Below are 23,541 nucleotides of genomic sequence, written 5' to 3'. Positions count from 1 at the left end.
ATGAGAAAACGTTTTTCTTCTCCAAGTCAAATCACACTGAGCATCTGATTTGCTATGAGAATTTCAGTGTCCAACAGTCTTTGTTACAAATAGTCTGAGAACTGCCTTTTTAGTAGCTTTGGGACTGCTTTCTCAAAGTACAAAGAATCTGGATAGCATTTGAATGAATAATTTGGTGTATGATGTAATCCTGTCTCAGATCCTAAAGGGTATATATCCCTTATACCTTAAGCAAGGGTAGTATAATTGGCTATGTGTTAACATATTTTTTTCATAATTGTGATCTATTAATTGTTCGGGGGGGGAGAAGAAAGGAATTCTGGCAGAAGGTATTTTGAACTTCACTATCAGTCCATGTGAACAAGTTTTTTATTCAGATGCTGTTTTATGTTTCTTTTAGCTATCTAGTCTTAATTTATTTAATTTGCAGTCTTTTATCAAGTTTTTGCAAAAAGCTTTTACCAACCTTGTGGTGCTGAGATTATTTTATTATATCGAGACACAGTATAGTAAACCAATGTTTGTTCTACTGGTTTAAAACAAAATGATTTTTTGCTCTTTTCCTAAAAGGCATTCCAGAAGACGCTTTCTTAAGTAATGGTAAAATTCAGATGGCAACACAAGCCAAGTTGGGATTTAATTTTAGGGACTATGTGTTTTCACTCATGCAGCTTTAACCTTAAGTTTACTTTTCCAATATGAATTATTAAAACATTTGAAGGCTTTAGAGATAGAGAAGTGAAACAGAAAGCCAAATTAATTTAATTTAGTTAGCAAAAACCAAAATATAAAGACATTATCACAACTTTTTAGTGACAGCTTGTATAGTTTTAGCTGGGAGATTGGTTTGCAAGAATGAAAATTGACATTGTTTAAGAGCCAAATAGTGTTACATAAAAACCTGGACAGTTTACAGCATTTTTTTTCTTCAACCAGTGAGAAAAAACAGTTTCAATCTGAAAAGAAATCAAATAGGATAATTAAGGAACTGAGACAAACCAAGCTGTACTGAGCAATTTAGGAGCAACTCCAGGATGAGAACTTTGCAGAAGATGAAATTCACAAGCAAGCAGAACAGAAGAATTCCAGTGTGGTTTGAGCTTATTCTCTCTTGCTAAAATTGTTAAATTCTGTGCCTAAAGCAGTTGTCTTGAGAGAAGTGATGATTTCATTGTGGTAACTCAAAATAATGAGACCTTTTGGATAATAAGTAGAGTTGTGACTACAATGAAAGTTTTGGATGGATGTGTTATGCTCTGTTGTACGTATTGCAGGACTAATGAGAGCCTTAAAGAAAAGGAGATTTAGGGCAGTGTGGTAGAGGTGGATTGTTTAACATCAAACTGCTGCTACTGTATGAGAAAATGGGATTAAGATTTCTTCTGTGCTTTGCCAGAGTACAGGTTAATTAAGGGCATTCAGACATGTTTCTACAAAAATAAAGGAAGCCTGGTTCTTTTATGTTATGACATGTTTCAGACAAAATAATTTCAACTGTCATGGAGATATCCATCTTTTTTACGCTGCTGTAGTAGTAGCATTTAATGTCAAGGTAAACTCAAGAAGACATGTTATTTAGGTCACTTAAATTTCCCCCTTCTGATTTTTTATTTTCAATGCATCTCTGAATGCGGTAAGTTACAGTAAATCTGATCTGCAAGCCATAAATGTTCTAATGTGATTCAAAATGCCGCATTCCTTGGGAGGTTTCCTTACAGAGTGAGATAACTTTGCAGTGTAACATTTTCTTATTGACTTGATCTCAAATCACCAATATGCTTTCAAATTTACAAGCTTATAAGCAGATTTCCCTCTCGTGAATAAATGCAAAACACTTTAAAATTTTTATTATTTTTTTCTTAGAAAATTTTACTATTTTCATTTTTATTTAAACATCTATAGAAAAGGCAAACTCTTGTTTCTTTTAGTTAGAATAGACAGAATATGCAATTTGAATAGCTGTCTTATATGTTACTAATTTTTGCTTAATCCCATATAATTTCCTGGAAGTGTTCAGCAAGTCTTTGTCTTTTGCCTTTGCCCTGCAACCTCTGCACAAAGAAACCTCTTATATAATTACCACATCTCATGTGACTGTCAAAATAATAGTTTAAGTTTGTGGAGGAAGGGAGTTACTTGATTACTACAATATCTTTTATTTCTAATAAATTCTAGAGGGTTTTCTAAGGAACTGCTGTCCGGGTTCTGTTTGATTTGGTATGTACTTCTGGGTGAACAAATATGATCCTAATCTCTTGAATAAAACCTGACAAATAAGCCTTTGGAATAAGAGGTTGACGACTGAATTGTCTTTGTCTTTAGCAAAGAAAGAATTAAAGAGAATTCTCCAAGTTTTAGTACAGTACTCATACTTCTTACCTTAAAAAAAAAAATGCTTGTAGTTGCTAATGGAATTTTTAGTCTTTTGGTGCTATCCTGTAGAAGACTCTTTGGTTTACCTATGGCTCATGAGTCACCTACTTTACAGTTCTTCCTCCCACTCCTGTTGGAATAGTTAATTAAAAATTCTGGATATCTGTGTTCTCTGTTGGATGGCATTGATACTTAGAAAAAACTTTAAGTGTAAGTGGTCCTTCTTCCTAATTTACATCTGTACAGAGGCTTATAGTTTTCTCCATTAAATGAAAAATAATTTAAAACATTTTTTAATGTATATGCATGTATATGCATAAAGAAGTATTCTATTACAGTAATTCACGGGGGTTTTTTTTGGTTAAACAGATAAATAGCTATTTGTCTTTAGTTGCCAGACACCACTGAAAGTAGTGGTGTGCCTATTTTAAATCTAGATTAACATGTTACGATTTCTTCAGGAGAGGTGAAGTAAATATTCTTAATGTTTTATTGAAACGATTTTATTCAACAAATTGCTAGGGATTATAACAACAAGTGGTAGAGATAGGCGGGGTTATTTATGAGAATTTATAAAATTTTTGTTCATTTTATAATTTTTGACAATACATAAGCTAATACCTTCTCTCACACAAGAACTTGTTATGCGTCATACATTTCCCTCTCTGCAACAGGGAAACTGCTGTAGTACAGTTTATGGTGTCTTTGAGACATGCAGATTGACAGTTAAATACCATATAAGTGAATGTATGAACAGCAAATTCTGCAAAAAGTGGATTTTAGAAGAACTGATTGCAAAAATGTGTCCTTTTAAAGCAGGTGTAACATGTTCTATCTAGAGTGAGTATTTATATTTGCACAGGGATGTGGAAAGGATTTTTGCGCTGTAATTCTTGAAAAAGTTTCTAAATAATTTAGATCAAAATACCTTAAGAGAACAATAGGAAAAATACTGGATTATTGTGTTTGAAACTTTAATATTTATGGAATGCATGAATATTAGCATGTGGATTTTAATATTTAAGGACTGCATTTTAGTATTTATGGAATGTGAGCTCAGTATAAAAATCTTTTACATGTAAGATCAGTTAATATAGAAGTTGTAAATTCACATTTTTAATAAATATAAAAGGCTATCTTTGCAAATTTGGGATTCCTTTTCAATTAGGAGATAGCTGTCAAAGTATTAAATTAGCTTTAAGTAAAAAATAGTTGAATTTTGATTATAAATATTATTGCTTCTTGATTCACAAGAGAGCAAACAAAATGTTCTAGCCACTGATCAGTCACAGCTTCCAGATAACTGCCTCTGCAGTGTATTTCAGCAGCGTTCTTCAGGAACAATATTTCATGCTGTATTTAGGGGAGAAAAAATAATTATTCATAGCCTGCACTCCTCCAAACCTCTTGCCTGTGATGGGCATCAGAAGCTGGTGCAACCAATTGGCTTGTGTTGAAGAGTTGGATACATTAAGCTCCAAGCAGGAAATGATTACGACCGTATTTTTTCCTTATCTAAATGCCATCATTGCATACATTTTTCTGAAACAGTATTAGACAGATCCTTATAAGAACAGGAATGGACATACTTTTGAAAATTTGACCGAATTTAGCAGTAATATTTATTGTTAACGGCTTATATGGAAAATTGTATTTGGAAGGTGTTTAGTGGATTTTTACCATAGCATTTAATGGGGAAACATGTATATACCAACTCACACTGTTTGAAACACCATAGAAACAGTGCTGAATGAGCTCTGGTGTTAAGATGTGAGTAGTTGTTAATTGAACATTGGGCCAAAGACAACAAATCACTCATGCAGCTGCTAAAATGTGTTGAAATAGCTAATGGTGAAGCAAAGCTCCATGTTTCTTCATGCCTGTGTTATTCATTGCTTTAACTTGTTTGTGACCAGTATCCCTGGAACTGATATAAGGATAGATGGTTATTAAAAGTATACCTTCTAAGCCTTTCCTGAAATAGCTGGCTGATTGTCAATAATCTTTATTTAATTCTTGATAAAATATTTCCTTATGATTTGTGTTTGCAAAGTAGAAGTCATTCATAATTGTAGAATGTGTTGGTGTTGTAAAAATACGCCCTCACAGCTGAAATACAGCTCATAACTTGTCAAATTGTTATGATATTTAACTTTTAGAGGAATTTAGTAGGTCCTTGCCTTCCCTGTATTTCACAAGGACAATTAAAAATAGCTTATGCAGTGCTGTATAAGAGCCTGTTAGAGCCTGTTATGTTTAAAGAAGGCAAGATTTTGTTGTGTTTGAAATTTCGTAGGCTACTTGTGCCACATTAGCAGCTCAATGTGTCAAGTTTGTGAAGCTCATATTCCCAGATGATTTGCACAGGGAGGTGGTTACTTTTTGACATAATAGATCCAATGGATGGCTTCTGGAGTTATTTAGCATACCTTGCTGGTATTGACTTACTAGCTATTCTATGCTATTATGAGTTGGAGAAAATAGAAGAATGACAAGGTAGCTTAAAGAATGTTTCTGTCTTTAGGTAATATGATGTTAGAGAATATGACCTCCAGGAGCAAATAAAGGCTCTCTCCAACCAGATTAGGACTAATCTTTAGTTTGTGTGCTGATCTTCTGCAGTCTACAGTCTTTCTTTTGCCATTGGGATTTTAGTTGCATTGGCTATTTTCTTTCCATCTGCCCTCTACAGATACAGAAAGCTTGTCAAAAGGATATTCTTTGGTTTTAATCAGAGTACTATTTTTGAACTTAAACATAATATTTTACAAAAAATACAGAAATTGTCAAAATACTCAAAAGATTAGGTTTCTATTTAGCAATGCTGAACAGGCAGTAGAGATTAATGACAGTATTTATTTGTGTGACACTAAAAATAGAGAAGCAAGGGATGTTAAGAAAAGTTGCAGTATAGGATTTTAAAAAATGATGATGTACTGTGTAATTGGCTGTAGGTAGGAAGAAAAAAATATGACTGAAATGCTGAAGAGCAGACAAGATAACTTTCAGTGGAGTTTCAGAATGATGTACTTTTTTTTTCCCCCCAATAGATCTCTTATTTGTGTGTAGTATTTATTTAAAAACAGCAATAGAGAGAGTTTGTTTGCCTTTGTCCATTTGAAGAATATTTCCCTTTTGACTTTTAATTGTTAAAGTCATTAAATTTGACTTCTATTTGTGCAATTTTAGATCATTTTGGTCCAGCTGCAATACAATCAGCAATAGAAATGCTGTGACTTAAGATCTGTCAACTACTTCTAATAGAATGAAACTGGGTCATAAAATCAAAGTATAGGTCAGGTTGGAAAGGACCTCAGTACGTCTCTAGTCCAACTTCCAGTCAGAACAGGGTCAATACTCAATTCAGAACAGATTGCTCAGGAGTTGGACCATTTGAGTCTTGAAAGCTATCAAGGATGGAAGTTCCATAATCTCTCTGAGCAACCTGTTCTCTACTTAATTATCCTAGCAGCCAACTTCTTTCATTTTACGACCATGATTTCTTACTTTCCCATAATAGAATTCAGTAGCAAATTTGACTCGATCTTCTTGGTGGCTTCTTCACAGGTGCTGGGAAAGCTGCTATTAAGTTCATACTAAGCCACCTTTTGTCCAGTGTGAATAAGCCAAGGTCCCTCTGCCTCTCCTCACAACGCTAGTTCTCCAGCCCCTGACTGTTTTGGTGGTTTTCTGTGGTATTCACTCCAGATTATCAATGTCTATCCTGTACTGAGAGACTCAAAAGTAGATGTGTTATATACAGTCTCGTGACTGCTAAGTCAAGGGAAATAATCACTTTCTTCAGTCTGGCTGAACTCTGGTTAGTGCAGCCTAGTGTGCTGTGTTAGCTTTCATCACTACCAGTGCACAATTCTGTTTAGCTGCTGCCAGCCAGGACTCACACTTCCTTTTCTGCAGAGTTTCTCCCCAACTTGTGTCAATGGAAGGGGGTGGTGTCTCCCAGGTGCAGAACTTCACCTTTATGTTGATTTTTCATGAGGTTCCTTTCAGCATCTTCCTTTAATGTGTTCGGCACAAAGGTCTAGCAGACCTGTTCGGTGAAGAATGAAGCAAAGAAGGCATTAGTTCACTTAAAGTGATTAAGTTTTTAGCAGGGACTGTTAATTCTTTTACTGTTAAAATAGCAATAGAGGCTCTTTTTGTTGCCCTTGATCTCCCTTGGCAGTTTCAATGCTAGTTGAGCTTTGGCTTTCCTAACACCATCTGTCCATGTGCAGACAGTGTTTTTGCATTCCTTCCTTGTAGCCTCCTCTCACTTCCACTTTCTGATATGTACTTTCTGTAAGGAAGCTCGATAACGCCTTCCCTGTTTAACCAGGTTGGTGATTTGATACATATACTCACTTTTCTGAGCATGGGGATAATTCATTCTTGTGCTTAAAGGAGGTTGTCCTTAAAGACCTGCCAACTTTCCTGAACTCCTCTGGCTTTCAGAGCTGCCTCCCTTGGGATTCCATCTACCAGTTCACTGAATAAAGAAAATTCTACTCCCCTGACATCTGGGATCTGTACTCTGCAACTCTTCTTTTTCAATCTCCTCTTCACACTGAGACTCTTTTCTCACTTCCATCAGGATCCTCAACTTCATTATTTCATAGCCACTGCAACTAAGGCTGCTGTTTATTCCTGTGTCCCCAGTTAGTTCTTCCTAGGTTGTAAACAGCAGATTCAGGAGAGCATTACCCTGAGTCTCCCAGGACTGCCTGACAGTCTTCAGAAATCTTCTGGAATTGCTTCCATCCTGCCGTGTTGTCCTTTCAGCAGAGGAGGCTAAATCACGCGTAAGAAACAGGGTGTTTTATCAGAAGACTTCCTCAAATTCTTTGAAGAAGAGTTTATCCCATCCTTGCTAATATAATATGTCCCTTACAGGCCTCTCCTCTGATCCTGACTTACTAAGTTCTCAACCAGCCTGTCACTCCTTTCTAGAAGAGCTCCATACATGCAAGCTGCTTCACATAAAGGGCAACTCCTGCCTCCTCATCTTCACTAATGGTCTTTCCTGAATAGCTTGTGTCTTATCCATCACAGAGCTGCAGTTATGCAAGCTGTCCCACCATGTCTCAATTGTCACAGTGCTTTAGTTCGGCACCATGTACAGAGGTTTTATTCCTCATGTTGTTTCTTAGTCTGCATGTGTTTGTGTACAGGCACTTGAGGTGGGCTTTTTGCCACCAATCCTAACTGAGGGCTGCCTTGTTCCTATCAACCTGCTCTCACTTACTGCCTTAGCTCTGATCCCTTACTAAATTGCAAGCTGTTATTACTGTCACCAACATACCTAGTTTCACACTCTTCTCACTACGTAGGCAAGTTCATGAGCACAGATACTCTTTGTTAAATAGGTGCTGTCTCTCACTCATAGCCCTCATTCCTTAAGGAACGACCAGCCATATAAACAGTTAACTTGCAGGCTGCTTTCAATCTTCAGCAAGCACTTACTCTACGCCTGTATAACTGAGAGATGAACACTTGGGCTCTAATGTCTTTCATATTTGCCTTGAGCTCTGTATTCCTTCTTTGTTTTTTCTCTTGTTCCAGGTTTCCCTTGATGGTGTCAGTGGATTAATTGTGGGTGAACACCAAGAAGTAGTAGTCAGAGGCCAGCTGAGCCTCAGCACTCTCTTTAACGCTCCAAATCCAGGCCACTGCAAGCAACAAACCTCTTGTTACAGCCTGTTTGTTTAGCAGCTGGCCCCTTTCATCTTCTGCAGAAGGGAATCACCAGCCCCTAAAACAGGCTCTCAAACAATTTTTTTTTAAATAGATTTTTCTAATCTCTATTATTGGAGCACCTGAGGACCAGCACACGGTGACTGTGAATGAATTCATAGGAGGAGGTCTTTCTTGCAAACAGTACAGTCTAAATAAACGGTAGAGAAACAATAGCAGAAGAAGGGGGACCGCTAATAATCCTAAGGCACAAAACATCCAGTCCAAATAATTCAAATCTCTCTGAACAGCTGAAGATCCCTTATTTGGTTAGTACATTGGATTACAGATCTTTTTTTCACTTTTTCCTAAAACGTTTGGAGTGGGAAGACTGCAGAATTTATAATTAGACTGACATGACTTTGCATAGGAAGAATCTTTCAAAGCGGATATTATGTTCTTAATCCTTGTGTGCTAATCCTTGTCTTGTTAGTACAATTGTTTTTAGCAGCAGGTGACAGCCGTGATTGCAGTGGAACTGGGGCATGATTTACCTGTGAGCATAAACAAGGTCAAACATGTTCTGCATATGCTGATAATCGGCTAAACCCTCATAGTAAACAGCTGATACTATCTTAAAGAATTATTGTGTATACACATATACGCGCACACATACTTCAGAATTGCTGTTTTACTTCAAACTGTTGAGGATTAGCCAATGGTAATTGTTAAATCAGAACATACTGTTCGATTCTATAATTAGTGTACCAGCACCACAAAGAATCTATAGAATAGGTATGAAGTTAAACCCATGCAACTTGAAGACCTGCATTTGTTATAAACTTCTGATGTCTAGAAATCATATGAAAACTTTTAATCATTTGATTTTTCTCTGTGGTGTCAACTCTTCCTTCTTCCCCCACTGTCAGTAGGTTTAATAGGTAGATTAAAACAGTGTCTTCGGTGCAGTTGAACTTAATTCTCAAACTGAATCAAGTATGTTTAATAGTGAAGAATATTACTGAGAAAAATAGTGAGACAACATAAACTCAGAGCTGTTGGAAGTAAGATTTCTGATTTAATGAGATCTATGCTTGGCTTGGGCAGCTTTGAAAGAGCTTACCTCGTACATCATTTTTCCCTATACATCTGTGTTGGTTTTCTTGGGCTGACCAAAAATACACAGAAGTACTGATTAGATAACAGATTTTTTGGTAGAATAGTCTTATAATTCATACCCTGCATAAATGTAGAAGCACTACATGTTCAGAAAAAACTTCTGGAACGAGCTTATCTGTTTATATTGAAAATCATACTCTGCTTTAAGCTAAGTGATTGAACATTACGAATTTCTATAAGCTGTTTGTGTTAAATGCAAAAATTAGTGGTATGGAGAATTTCTTTGCTGTAATCTTGTTTTTTCACAGTGAATATTTGAGCAGTTTTCCAAAACAGCTCCTGTGTGCCTTAAATTGTTAGAGGGTAGTTTTCTTTGTAAAAACTCAAGTATATTCAAATGCTGTCTCTCAGCTTCCTACTGTGGCCATACTTGCTACCCCTTCTCGCCTTCTTTTACCTTCTTCCTTGCAGAAAAAAATTACAGTAGCAACTGGTTGGGGGGCATTTTAATTTTCAGATCAATTTCCTGGAAACCTGTCAGCTTTGTATGACATTGTTTCTGTTTGTATTTTCATTTGATCTATTTTCATGGGCGGTGGCTTCCTGTTGTTTCAAGCGACAAGCACCCCCCACCCCCAAACCTTTTCCTTTCACATTGCAAAAGATACCGATATGCTAATTATCTGTCTTAAGATCTCTGACTTAAACTGCTTGAAACAAAGCATTAAAGTATTTCAGCTATATTTTTTCATTTATTTGAATTTTAATTATTTTACACTTAAAATCCTGTTCTGTGGGTTAAGGTGTTTGTCAGTAAAATGGGAAGGAGGGTTAATCTCTAAACGCACCTGGACACCAATGTGAGAGTTTTTAAAGCATGATATTGTAGATCGTACATTTTGACTTTGGATCTGTTTGATCTGAGTAGACATGTTTTAAATTTTTTGTATTGAGAAATAAAAATCATAGAAGTTTGTTATGAAAAAGATGGTTTTATACCATGAATGATAGAGTTGCATCTCATTTTTGCATTTGAGAGAATCATTTTTTGTAAAGATCTTCTGAGAAGTTGGATCGTGTAGGAAAATACAAGGAAAATACAATAAAACCACAATTAATGTTAAAAGTGATGTTTCTTATGGAATATCTAAAATAGTTTGTTTTCCTACCTCCTCTGTGCTTATCTAAAAGTGCTGATGTATACACCTTGTGGGAAAAAAAATCTTCTAGAAATTCAGTATTTGTTTAACTGTTGATTCTGTATATCAGACTGTGTCATGTTTAAAGCACTTGGTCAGCACTTACTTTATGTGGAACTACTGTGGGGAGAAACTAAATTCAAATATTGTAACATCAGGATTTTTTTTCTGTTTATTCTCAATTTCTGTAACAGCTGAAGTAATGTATATTTCTAGTAAGTTTAAAAATATTCAGTGTTTTTCTTCTTAATATTTCAGGTTTGTTGCACTGACACCTTGGAGAGTGTATCATCTGACTTCTCTCATAATACTTGGACTGCTAGTTGTTCAGATAATAAAGGATCTGGTATTACCTAGGATAAAAGGTAGGACAGTGTACTGATAAGAATTCCTTGCTTAAAGGCTTGTAATTCAGAGCATGCTTGTTCATCACTAAAACCACTTTAATTGTATAAGGATCTGTCTAATGTATCATAGTACAAATAGCTAATTTCTGAGAGAGATAAGAGAACCTGTGGTGATCTATTACATATTAAAGTAAGCTTTCCTGTATTTTATAGAAATGACATTATGAGTTTTTTTTCAGAACAAGGGTACTCAGTTTCAGTGAACAGTTAATCCTTATCTTAACAGTCAAATTTGAAAATGTATTGTTTTCTAAAACACAAAGTTTTGCTAGACATTTGTATTTCTTCTAACTAGTACGTTATTGTTAGGAAGTTTAGGATACCAAATATGAATTGGTCAGCTTCTTAAATGGATTGAGAAATTATCTATTTTAGCAAAGCGGATCCTCCAGGGAGCATCATTTTTATGGACTATGTAGTGCTCAGTGTCCAGTGAGGTTAAAAAAAAAAACCACCAACAACAAAAAAAACTTATGTGAATTCTGCCAAGTTTGAAAAGAATTTTGAGTCTGTTGGCTAGGTTTTTTTTGGAGGGGAAGGTGGGTTTTTTTATTATTTTTTTTCCTGTCCCATACTTCATTAACGTCATGAAAATTCTTTGGCAAAATGGCGTTCATCAATCTGCAATTTTCATTATTAGGAAGGGTTTTTTGTGTTTTTGTGTGTGTGTGTGTTTTTTTTTTTTTTTTTTTTTTTTTTTTAAGTGTTTTGTTTTACTTTTTGTTTGGTGTTGACTCCTGTGCAAAGTGTTTGAAAAAAAATCACCAGAACGTAGTACAAAAGCAGGAAGTGGATGTCGGAGGTGCAGGGTATTCCTCTCTGATATGCTATCACTTTGTTTCTGACTACCAAAGCCTGTTGTTCCCTGTCAAACTAAAGCAGTTATTCCCAGCCTTTTTGAAGCAAAATTCATTATCATTGCCTTTTCTTTTTCTTCAGCTTTCTATTTGCGACTCTAGCATTGCAAGCTCAGAAGTCAACTTGAAAAGAATGCCAAAATTTGATAGGTTCTGTGTTGTATAAGTCAGCTCTAGTGTTCCATACATCACCAGTTAGAAGCTGGTAATATACAGAAGGTTTTTTTTTCTCTTTCTCTGTTGTAATTTATTAGTAATATGTATTTTGTTTTTATTTTGACCAAATCTAAGACAGACCAATTTTGAGTGAACTAACAGTGTAAGAATACCATCCCATATTCATATGTTTTGCTTCTACTGCTAGACGGCTATTTAAGAATTCATCAGAGAGATGATGTCAGAAAAACCTGTTTTTGTCTAGCTTTATGTTTAGAGAATAATTATTTTACTATAGTTAAATGCATTGTCTTCGATGAAATTGCACTCAGTTCAGTAACAATTAGGTGCTAGAACTAATAAAATAGCAAATTTTCTTGTGATCTGAATCAATAAAGTACCATCCAAACAGCAGAAATCATTTCTTCCAAGTACAGTGTTTTTATATAGGTACTTGACACTTCCAGACAACCACTAGATGGCAAGGCTATTACAGTTTCGTAAGGAAAGTAGGAAGTGATTGTCAGTTTATAAATGTAAAGCTTAAGTTATGCTGGGAATCTTTTCTTTCCACTTCAAAATGTAGCAAGATAAGTAAGATGCTGATTTTTTTTTTTATGAACATTTCTGACTCTTTGGTACATTAAGTTTACAGAAAACTATTTAGATTTTCTAAGAACAGTCACTCTAAGTTAAAATAGTCCTCCTGTTTTGACTGTTATGGAGATTTATTTAGTCATTATGTCCCAAATTTTTGTCCTGACAAATAAGGAAGAAAAAAATGTGATATCTGTTTCAGTGCATTGTGTTTCACCTTACATTCCCCCAATTGCAGGTGCACAGCTTTGGAGAAGCATCACTGACAAGTAGGTATATTATTTTTAATATATTAGTTATATAAAATACTGGTTTCATATTTATTGTGTAATTCTAAAAATATCCTATTTTCCCAAATAGACTGTAATTCAAAATAAAAAATTAACACCTTTTCTAAGTTTGTTTATTGCTGCTTGTTCATCAGTTTTACTTTTAATAAGTTTGTAGAAAGTGTAATCTTTCTGATTTGAATTATATTAAAGTATATCGTAACATACCAACTTATTTTTAGAAATAGTCTTTCTTACAATAGTGTTACGTTTTGTGTTTTCTGGGAATTGATGTCGTCTTTAGTTATTAGGGAATAATGCTGTGTTGGTTAAGGAATTAAATTTCTTTCAGAATAGGCATCACACGTGTGCTGTCTAAAAGTAGTTTAGCTTGTTTGCAATGGTTTCCATTATCTGTAGAAGCCAACACAAGTTATTGTTTCAATTAAATATTAGTTGATATCAAAAGGAATAGAAATCAAAAAATTAATAATTGCGTAGTCTGACTTGTCATTGGTCTTGATCAGTCCATATGCAAATGATTATATAATGTTGTTAATATAGAATATGTTTGGACATTTCAATTTGTTTGGGGGGGTGTATATATATATATATATATATTTATGTATATATATATAAAATGGCTCTTAAGTGATTTACAGGCAACAAATTTTCAGAAAAGTTACTATATTTAAGGCATTATTATTCTATGCAGACCACCAGGAGCTATTGGATAGGTGACATCATGTGAAAGTAACTGTTACATTGTGAATACCCATCATTAAACTGTTATATATGTCCTGACATACATAGTTGAAAAGGGAAGGTGCAGATTTTTATTGTTTTCTGCCTGGAGATAGATACCAACATCATGATATTATAGAAGGTAGTTCAGATGTGCAGTCGTTTCTGAACTTTTCTAGAAGTACGAACCATTCTCAGGTTTTCTCACAAACTTCAAGAGCCTTATGGAGCTGACGGCAGTTTAATTCATGAACTGAACTGCTTAATATGGTTGTTCACTATAGCTGGTGCTGCTCAGTGTATCTGTGTAGACCAACAGTGAATCAAAGACTTTAATCTAGGAGCCATTGCTGTGCCACAATAGGTAGTGTGACTTATGTTTTATTCTTTCATCTTACTCCTATGAGAGAAATTTACATAAAGCTTACTATTTTTGGGAGGTTTTTATATCTGAATTCATCTGTTTGTGTACATTAAAGAAGATGAGGAAAAGAAAATGGAATGGCTGGTGGAATGGAACTAAACTTTTCTATGAGAACTCATTCTGCAATCTGGGACAAGTTTTTCCTTCATTCTCCAATTCATTGTGTATGGGGGTGGGGGGGAGGAACAGCTGATCTTTAAGACAAAATATGAGCAAATAGTGCTTTAAATATCTTTGGTTCAGGTTATCAGGTGCCCTAATGATGTACTCCAGAATCTTGAACTGGACTTGTTCTTCTGTGGGAAGATGATGCAGAGAGCAGAAAATAGAATTTGATGAGCTCACTGTAGTTTACGCTGCTGGGTGATGTGCTGTCATACTCCGCTATAGCAGTTTGTCTTAATATAAGTGTTGTATATCTCTATATACAATAATTTCTAGTAAGAACACAAAAAGCACTCTACAAGGTGAGGCCAAAAGTCCATACAACCCAACATCTGCTCTCTGAAGGTGGCCAACAGGGAGAGAAGTGGCCTCAGATTATGTACAATATGAGCAGGACAATCTTGTAAAGGTACTTCTCATATACTTCTCATATACTTTCCCAATCTCTAGCAGCATCCAGTTAAAGGACTTATAAGTATCAAAAGTGGTATCTTGGTTTTTAGCGATTCTAGGTGAACATTTGATTCCTTGGATTTGTCTCATTTCTTTTTAGTCTTGCAAACTTTTAGTATTCACCGTGTCCTGTAGCACAGAAGTCCACAGCTGAACTATGCATTTTGTGAAGAATACTACGTTACTACCTTGTGTTTGTTTACTGCTATATAATGGCTTCTTAGTCCCTTTTACCTTTTTTTGTGTGTTAGAAGAAATAGTGAGCAATCATTTTCTGTAACACTCTCCAGGTAAGCGATGACTTTATAAACTTCTGTCCTATTCAGTCCATAATAAAGTTCTTCTGTAGCTTTGATACCTTCATCGTGCTTTTCTGGACTTTTTTTCCGCTTCTGTTGTCCTTTTTATGACAGAAGCCAGAATTAGACGTTGTGTTTAGCATTCAGAGAAACAATTGGCATAACAATGTCCTCTGTCCTCTAAATAAATCCTAAAGCTTGACTGGCTTCTTTAACCTCTACTGGGCATTGAGTTGATGTGTTTTATGGATCTATGATAATCTCAAAGTTTTGTTCCTGACTAGTAAAGGTCAACTCAGGGCCCATTGTTCTATATGTGGTGATAAGATTGTTTTTTCCGTATAAATATATCTGGCAAGCCAGTCGTTGATAATTGCTTAAAGTTCTTCTGCATTTTTTTTGCAACCGGCCTCCATCTTTACTACCAAAAAAAAAAAATTAGCATAGTAAGCAGATTTTCATCCTATTATTAATGCCTTTTTCCAGATTATTTTTTTCAGACAATACCAAACTGTCGTCTAGTTTTACTTGCAAGGACTTTCTCTAATATCCCATGTCTTAGTCTTCCTAAGAGCATTGATGATGGACCTTCTCAAAAGCCTTTTCAGAAAGCTAAGTATTTTTTTGTGGATATTAGCCTTCACCTACAAGTTTGTTAACTCTTTGAATGCACAGAAAGTTTGTAATGTGATTTCCCTTTACAAAATTGTGTTGACTGTTCCCCAGTGTAACGCAGAACAGGCATGCATGTCCTTTATTGCAGTTTCTATCAGTTTACGTAGAATAAAGATGAGTCTTTACTATTTTGCAGTCCTCTGGCTATTTTCGCAGATCTCCTGTGAAAATAGATGTCATGTTAGTTACTTCTCAGTCCTCTGCTGTCAAGGAGGCTTTAGGAGTGGTTATTCAGCATAAATGAGATTTCCGCTTTTGCACCCTTCCTTTCATTTAGTACTCTTAGATGTTTACATAAAGAATTTGCATTTGTTTACACTGCATAACTTATACACTTTTTTTTCCTGACATATACATATAAATGTGCCTGTTTATTGAGTTAAAATGGGAAGAACTGCTGTAAGATGTTGAGGCTGGGTGCTTTGTTGCCTTTTGTTTTACTAAGGCTTGGACCTGATGGGCTATTTTCTTGTTACCTTGTATCAGCAAACTATGTCTAGGTTGTAAATTTCAAACATGTTCTCATAACTGTGTTTTTCAAAACCCCTACCCAGTGGAGAATTGCACACTCTTAAATAACATACAGAGAACAAACTGGAAGATCTGTGATACTTTGAATGAGAGGCAATGTCTGTTCTAGTGAATTAAATGGGTTCAGGATCATTATCTGGCATTGAGGCTACAGGCACAGAACAACTATGTTCATAGCATTAAATTATGTTGAAGTCCACACTAGTTAAAGGAAGCATAGCCTTACTTCTTTCTCATTGTCCTACCTCAGTTGGAGAATGCTAGTTGGGTCCTGTTTAAAAGGTATCTGTGTAAGAAAACCCGTGGTTTTTATTTCTAATGGAGTCTCATAGTACTATGTTAAGTTAAAAATTCCTCAAAATTGAACAAAATGAGGTCACGTCCTGAGCCTTTCACAGTCAAGTGTGTTCTTGCAACATTGATTGTTTCTGAGTCTGCTTCTATTTCTGAGGAACTTCCTTCTCAACTGATGCTGCCTTTTGAAAAAGTAGAAAAAATCTGTTTGTTAAAGCAGCACTGGATAAAGTCACTGGATGTATTACTTTATTTTTCAAGCTGTCTTATTTCCTCTTCTAGGAAAATTTCTTCAGATCCTGGTGCTCATCCAGTCAGTGCTAACAAAAGTATTAGAATTTGCACAGGAATTGTGGCAAATACTGATTTCTTGAATGTTGACATTTGAAGAGGTCAGATTAATGTATGTTAATTTGACCGTTATTGTTTAACCTAAGGTACATCAGCTCTTACAGTCTAGGAAGAGACTAAACATTCCTGTAAAGTGGCCACCACAGAGTGACTAAAGAGAATAAGCCAGAAAGAAAGGAGTTTGTGTTCTGAAAACTGACAACTTTGCATAGCCAGTTTTCAAGTTCTTAATCAAATTAAAGCTATTAAGTTCTAGGGAAAGTCTTGCCTGACCAGAGATGATGGGTAAGCTGCTTATGGTGCTAATAGTTGCATCAGCCTCACAGACTGCAAGAGATGCAGCAATTATTACATTTTAATACATTGAATATCTTGGTTATAATTCTTTAGGCTGTAAAAACAAGTTCAAAAAGGGCCCTTCTGGCCCTGTTTTTAGAAAGGAAGACTTTCTTTCCAGGGAGAGGCTTGCCTCCAAGATAGATTTACATGCTATCTTCTTTACTCCCAAAGGGGGAAAAATAAAAATGCATAATGGTTTGATCCATTGCTGCCCCGTTTTATGACTTTTTTTTCCTGCCTTATAGCTAGTTATTTCCAAAATACTAGCCCTATTACAGCAGATATAAGTCTTAAATTTTATGTTCCTCATCAGTTGTCAAAAAAAAGTGCTTTCAGAAACTTAATTTTTTGATTGTTTTTTTTTTAACTGTGTATACAAAGTGTGTCTGCTCAGAGGGTATTCCCAGAATTACGATATGCTTTCAAATTTAATTCAACGCAAACTCAATTCTCAGGTTATATGTTCTTCTGCAGAGTTTACTAGTTAATAGACTGTAAAATCAGCATTGTGGCAGGATTTTGTGCATTAGTCTTCTTACGGGATTAGAACATAAAAATAATTTCTTAGGCTCTAATTCAGGCAGAAGAGTCTCATTAAAATCTGAAGACCATTTAATACATTTTCCTACACGTCTATAATGGGGATTTTTTGGTTGTTCAGGGGGAAGGAAAATGAAGGGGATTGCACAGCCCCTGTAAATATTCTGTACCTCACAGTTAGAAATAATTGGGTTTTTGGTTTGTTTTTTTCTTATATTTGCTAGAAATAATCTGTGCTGCATATAGCTGATTTTTTTTTCCTTGCCTGGCGATTGGTGTGTAAACTTTTAAAGTCAGACCCACTTCCTATGATTCTCTAATAATTTGGCTATAATGTGGTTCTGCCTTAGCCATCATAAGATGTTTTCCTTTCTTCCTTGCTTCCAGGAGCTCAGCTCACCTTACATTATGCAGAGCCAATTGAAGAGATGAGAGGAGAAAATGCTGGAATTGCCTAGCCTGGTTAATGCTACCAAACACAGCATGCTGCTATCATCTTTGCCCTATTTGCCTTCTGTCCTAATTTGTTAAAAATAAAGGTTAAACATTCTTATCATGTCAATAGAACGGTAACTTCCGAGGAAATTTTGGCAGAAGAAAAGGACCCCAGTGGTCCTTTTCCCCTTTACTGGGGCTTTCTATTTTTTAAACTTTCTTCTCTGGGATATATTCTATCATCCCAATATAATATTTACTGATTTTTGAGTTATGTTTTCAGAAACTTCTATCATTCATTTCATTTTGACTCTTCCCTGATTATCTGTATCGCTCTTTATGTGGTGCCCAAAACTGAGGCTTTACCAGTATCAAATAAAAGAAATAAATTTTGCTGTATACCACACAAGCTTCGTAAGTTCATCCTAGGTATTTATTTTGTTTAAGATTATAGAGAAGACTTTTTTTTTTTTGGGGGGGGGGGGGGGGGGAATTATGGCCGATAACTCAAATAGCTTGCATTCTGTTGAGAACTCCCTCTCTTTTGGCTACGCTAAGTTGCTTCTCAATTTGTGTTTATGTGTTTGGCTTCTCAAAATACACTCTTTTTCTGTTTAGGTTGGTTGGTTGTTTCATGCCGTTTTTCCATTTGAGTTCCTGTTGGAACCCTAAGTCCGATCTCTGTAGTCTCTGCCACTCCTTCCAGTATTACAACATCTGCAATTTTATGCTGTCATTTAAAGTGTCCGTGCAGATATGCTAGAGGACATATCAATCTCATATAACAGGGTGCTTTGAATACCTGCCTTTTGGTATGATTTTTCAATTAAATGTGACATCATCTTATGGGGATTTCTTGTAGGCCATAGTATATTTTTGCAGTTTATAAGAATGTCATACAGGAAAGTAAGCATTGCTACAGTTAAGAGATACGCTTCCATCTTTTCTTTGAGAGAAGTTATATGCTTATGCAAAGAAATATGTGGGGTTTTTTTTTAAATGTTTGCAAAATGAATAATCCTTGTTGACTGCCTTAACAGCTTCCCAGCTGTGTTACTGACTTGGTCAGTAGGTCTTCAAATATTGCTTGGATAGCCCCCCCCCTTTTTTTTTCTACTTTTAACTTAATAAACTGTAATACCTTAAGAAGTGTATTACTCAATTTGTCACACATTCTTCTTCTTTCATTTTACTAATATTTTTGGAACTCATTGGCCTGTTGTAGTCAAAATTATCAAGAATTATGTACAACTTTTTTTAGAGAGAGCCTTGATAGCTCTATGTGTTAGTGTGTGTTTTGGTTTTGAAGGAATGAAACACTAGGGAGTAGTTCAGAAGAAGTTGCCCTTGCTCTCTTCTGATTTTTTTTCTCTTATGATAACTAAAGTGATTTTCATATAAATCTTTATGTAAGGTATTTTTCTATATCTCAAAATTTTAAATAGTTTGATTTGACTTTTGCTTTTTGATCTCACTAATCTCTCACAACCAGGAGAGTTCATTAATCATTTTTACATATATTATGTGAAAGCTTTTTAAAGAGCATTCTATTTGTATCTTCTCAGGGATAAATGTTCCTTGAGCAAGCCAGAGGGGAAATTTCATGGAAAAGCCTCTGGAGATTTGATACGGAGGCTTCTAAAAATCTTCATACCTAGCATTTTACCAGTTTAGGAACAGAAGGGAAAAATAACCCCCTGTGTTGGAAGATAGATCACCTGGGCACCAGTATGGTGAGACAGGTATGCGTTTTTACGATGCTTAAATAAACTAGATTTAAAATACTTTTATTCATGTGAAGTCAGTGCATCCATGACTAAATGTATGAAATAAATACTTGACATAAATAATCTTTGCAAAGTGCAGGGTGTGCAGCATCCCATGCAAAAGTGATTCAATAATTAATTTCCTTTGTTACTCATTGGTAAAAATGAATTATTACACTCAGTTAAATGCTAGCCCTGTAATGGCAGGGGGGATGGAAATACATCCTGTGTTCATAATTTTTTACTTAAACATAGGCAATTTTTTCTCAATCATTTATGACATGTAATAAAGCTTACTGCAGTCCATGTTTAATTTTTTGAATAAATAGGGACCTGCAGGCATCCTTCAATTATTAGAAGAGTTTTGTCTCTGGATCCACTGTGACAAAGATGCACTTCTGTTAAAGGTGTTTAAGTGTGCCCAGGTGGATTTGTACATTGTTTATTAATCTTTGTTTATTCTTGGGTACAAAAATTCCAGAGAGTATCAGATGAATTGGAAGAAAAGGGAAAATACTTAGGTGCTTTCTGCTTCTAGGAAGATGCTCGTCTCTGACCCTTTTTTAACCAGATTTAGCTTTCTCAGACATTTTTCATTGTTTGTTAACCATGGCACATATCATTCTTTGCCTAGTTATCAAAAATGCTGGGAAATTCTCAGCTTCTGGCATGCATCTTTTACATATTGCTGTCAAACTTGAATATTACTGCACTTTCAGTATGAAGCCCTTTGCTTTGTTTCTTCCTTTGACCTGTGTGTATTTACAAAGCGCTTGTTATAAATAGCCTGCTTGAGAAGCACAGTGCATAAGGGTACTTTTATTCTGGCTGCTAGCCTGAATAGCATGATAAGAAAACCTGTCCAAGGACATGATTGACATGTATTTCCTCAATAAAAAAGAGAGACTTGGAAAAATAGTTTGTATGTGTGGTGGGGGGGAGGGAAAGACAAAGACCCTTCCTGTCTTACTGAAATAATTTGTTTGGCTGGAACAATTTCAAATGCTTAATGGAAAGGCTCCAAAGGGTCCACCTTCCAGTGGCAGAATCCTAAAAGTTTAGACATACCCTTATAAAATGTCAGCCAGACAGCAACATTCTTTATGAGACAGATGAACTTCAACTCACATGTTGAACTTAGACTCAGATTATGAACTCTCTCTTGAACAGTAGCAAAATACCTCCTCCTAGGCTCAAATCAGGCAAGAGAAAAGCTTAAATACAGCCACAATCTTTTAGAAGGGAGAGTTTTTAATTTCCTGCCTCTGAAATACAGTGGAAACATCCTTGTTTGGTTAACTCATTACAAGATTACACCATACAATACACTTAAACTGCTCTCTAGTCCTAGAACAATCTGTTTGATTGCCAAGTACCTGGTGCCTCTGTTTGCTTTATTCTGTTTGCAAATGTAATGTTCACAGTTTTGGCTTTTGTATATTTTTATTAAGAGTTCTTTGTTATATAATTAGGAGAGCTGCAATGAATTATTATTAATGCCTAACTCGGTGTTATATTGTTGCAGCAATTCTACTTAGATTGTGACTAGAGAACAACTGCATTTCTGATCAGCAAATATGGAACTCTATAGAATGACAGATCTCAAGCTGCTCACCAAAAGAGACATGCACAAAACTGACCATTTTAAAGGGTAGAAAGTAAATTTGAATTTAAAGATTAACACAAAAATGCTATTGTGTCCTATTCCCTACATTTATTCCATTGCACATGTAACAGTTTTGCCATGGGTATTTTTATTCTATTCTTACTGCTTTCCATTTTAACAGTTGAACAACTGTGAGAGAGAACTTATGATCCTAAAGTCACTTGACTTGTCATCTAAGAGTGTATTTATAAACTATAGCATTTAGGGAGCCCCCAATGTTACTTAAAATAGAGAGACTACTTTTAGGTTTAAGAAAAATGGACTCTTATTTTGAAAATGCTTTTCTGAAACACAAGTTAAGTCATATTTAACTAAAACTTCAGAAAAACAAAATTTTATTTTATGAAGATAGCAAACTTAACCATTTAACATTTCCATGTACTCACAAAAGACTACATGAAAAACAAATAGTATGGGTTATACCAAGCTCCAAAATATGAAGAGTGTCCTTTTGCTTCAAAAAAAAATAGCTTTCTTCTCTTTTAATATTGGTCTAAATTATCTGTTTCCCATAGGAAGAAATACTGCTTTTGTATTTTGTTATTGTGGAGAGAATATGAAATCTGAATGAGCAGGAGAAAGATAATTTGTTCCACGCCCTAAAAAATTGTATGATCAAATACCCAAACCATATGTACATTTATCAGAGGCACTTACCTCCTGTTTCTAGTGATCACTTGCCACAGTTGTCACTAGTCACAGAATTTTTGTTGCCACACAGTGCAACAACCACCTGATGGATGTGTACAGAAATGGTTTCAAGGGGCAGTTGTCTCCAAGCTCTGATTGCTGCACTCTGTAACTGGTGGTCTGGTCACTCTGTAGGCAGTGCAGGCAAGGCAAAGGTTTCTGGAATCTCAGACAAACTCTTTGAATTGGTGATTGTTTCCTCTGCCTAGGAAGTTTGCTTTTCCATGCTATTATATTTGGTTTGAGAAATTCAGTTATTTATATAATATTTTGCACTCTATTGTATCCAAACAGCAGCAAAAAAGATTTAAAATCTGTAATGCTGCAGGGTTCTATGAACAATATGTACTGGAAGATTTTTTTTTGATTAAGAAATTAATATTATTTTTTTTGAAAAGCTCAAAGTGAAACAATGTGCAGGGCCCCTGACAGCCCATTGATCTGATGAGTTAATTACTATCAAATCTGCAAATTCTGTGTAACTTCTGCACTGGAAATTTTGCACAGTGGAAATCTGAGAGATATAGGAAGGAAGAAGAAACATGCAACTTTGGTTAATTTGAGAACTTGGTGAATGATTCCTGTTTCTTTTATGATTAATGAAATGAGGTGTTTATGTGTATTATTACTGTGGAATGAGGACTTCAGTGTGTAGAAGCTTTAGAATAGCGATGGTCAGGAGCGAGATAAGAATACTTATAGCTGAGTTTATACAGTAGCAGTGTTTTGACCTTTAGTTCTGTCTTTTTGCCAGGTACAAGCATTAAATTACAAAACGCACTGTGGAAATTATTTGCAGAGAGCATGAGAACCTACAGTGGTAGTGTCGTTCCTCGCCCCCTCCCCCCTTTTTTTTTTCTTCACGTTGCAGAGGCCTGGGTTGTTGTGACACGTGAGGGGGTGTTTCCCAGCACAACATCTGATTAGTCACCAATTTAGCAAGGAATGTCCTGGCACACGGCTTTGTCAAAGCATGTGAGCCTATCAGTAGAATAACATATTATATTCTTATAGGTGTTTCAACATAGAGTTGAGTAAAACAGCTCAGCTGTTTTGAAATAAATGTTATGATATTCCTTCCTTTAGTCTGCTTTTTTTTTCTTTTTTTTTTCTCCCCCCCTTACTGGCCGAAGAGATCTTACATGTTTAAATATTATACTATATTTGATGCCTTTTTGTAATATTCCAAAATGTTTTAGTCAGATCTTGAGTAACAATACATGTCTATCATTTTTGTACTGAGAAAAATTGAGGCTGGCATATCCTCATTTTGGTGCTTATGCTCAGTGTACATTTCCTCCCTTCTTGAATATAGATGATCAAACATATTCTGGAGATCAGTTTGTCAGAAGTATTCGGAGATGAGTATCTACAATAACATGAAAATACAAAAGTCCTCTAAAGTCCACCTAACTCTTACAGCATCATCTTACAGCATTACACTGTTTTCAGCCAAGATTCCCTATCATGAGAATTGCAAACTCTGGCATTGCTGTAGACCCTCATAATTCTTAAAGGA

The 23,541-nt window shown here is 35.4% G+C and overlaps 1 protein-coding gene and 1 long non-coding RNA gene across 2 annotated transcripts in view; one reads left to right on the top strand and one right to left on the bottom strand.

Moving 5' to 3' along the window:
* RETREG1 (reticulophagy regulator 1) overlaps positions 1–23,541 on the top strand; it is a 64,504-nt gene that overhangs the window by 5,610 nt on the left and 35,353 nt on the right. The window contains exons 2-3 of the mRNA XM_062569831.1: positions 10,623–10,729; positions 12,620–12,650. Of these exons, the coding sequence (XP_062425815.1) occupies positions 10,623–10,729; positions 12,620–12,650 (138 nt within the window). The remainder of the gene's footprint in view (positions 1–10,622; positions 10,730–12,619; positions 12,651–23,541) is intronic.
* LOC134137175 (uncharacterized) lies at positions 13,321–22,126 on the bottom strand. Its single transcript, XR_009957634.1, has 2 exons — positions 21,990–22,126; positions 13,321–15,571 (listed from the first exon to the last, which is right to left on the bottom strand). It is a non-coding gene; the product is annotated as an uncharacterized LOC134137175 (long non-coding RNA).

The sequence above is a fragment of the Rhea pennata genome, chromosome 2, assembly GCF_028389875.1.
Source record: "Rhea pennata isolate bPtePen1 chromosome 2, bPtePen1.pri, whole genome shotgun sequence".
Taxonomy (NCBI): Eukaryota; Metazoa; Chordata; class Aves; order Rheiformes; family Rheidae; genus Rhea; species Rhea pennata.
Note: the sequence above shows the minus strand (reverse complement) of the source record. Positions and strands in the feature narration are given on the sequence as shown.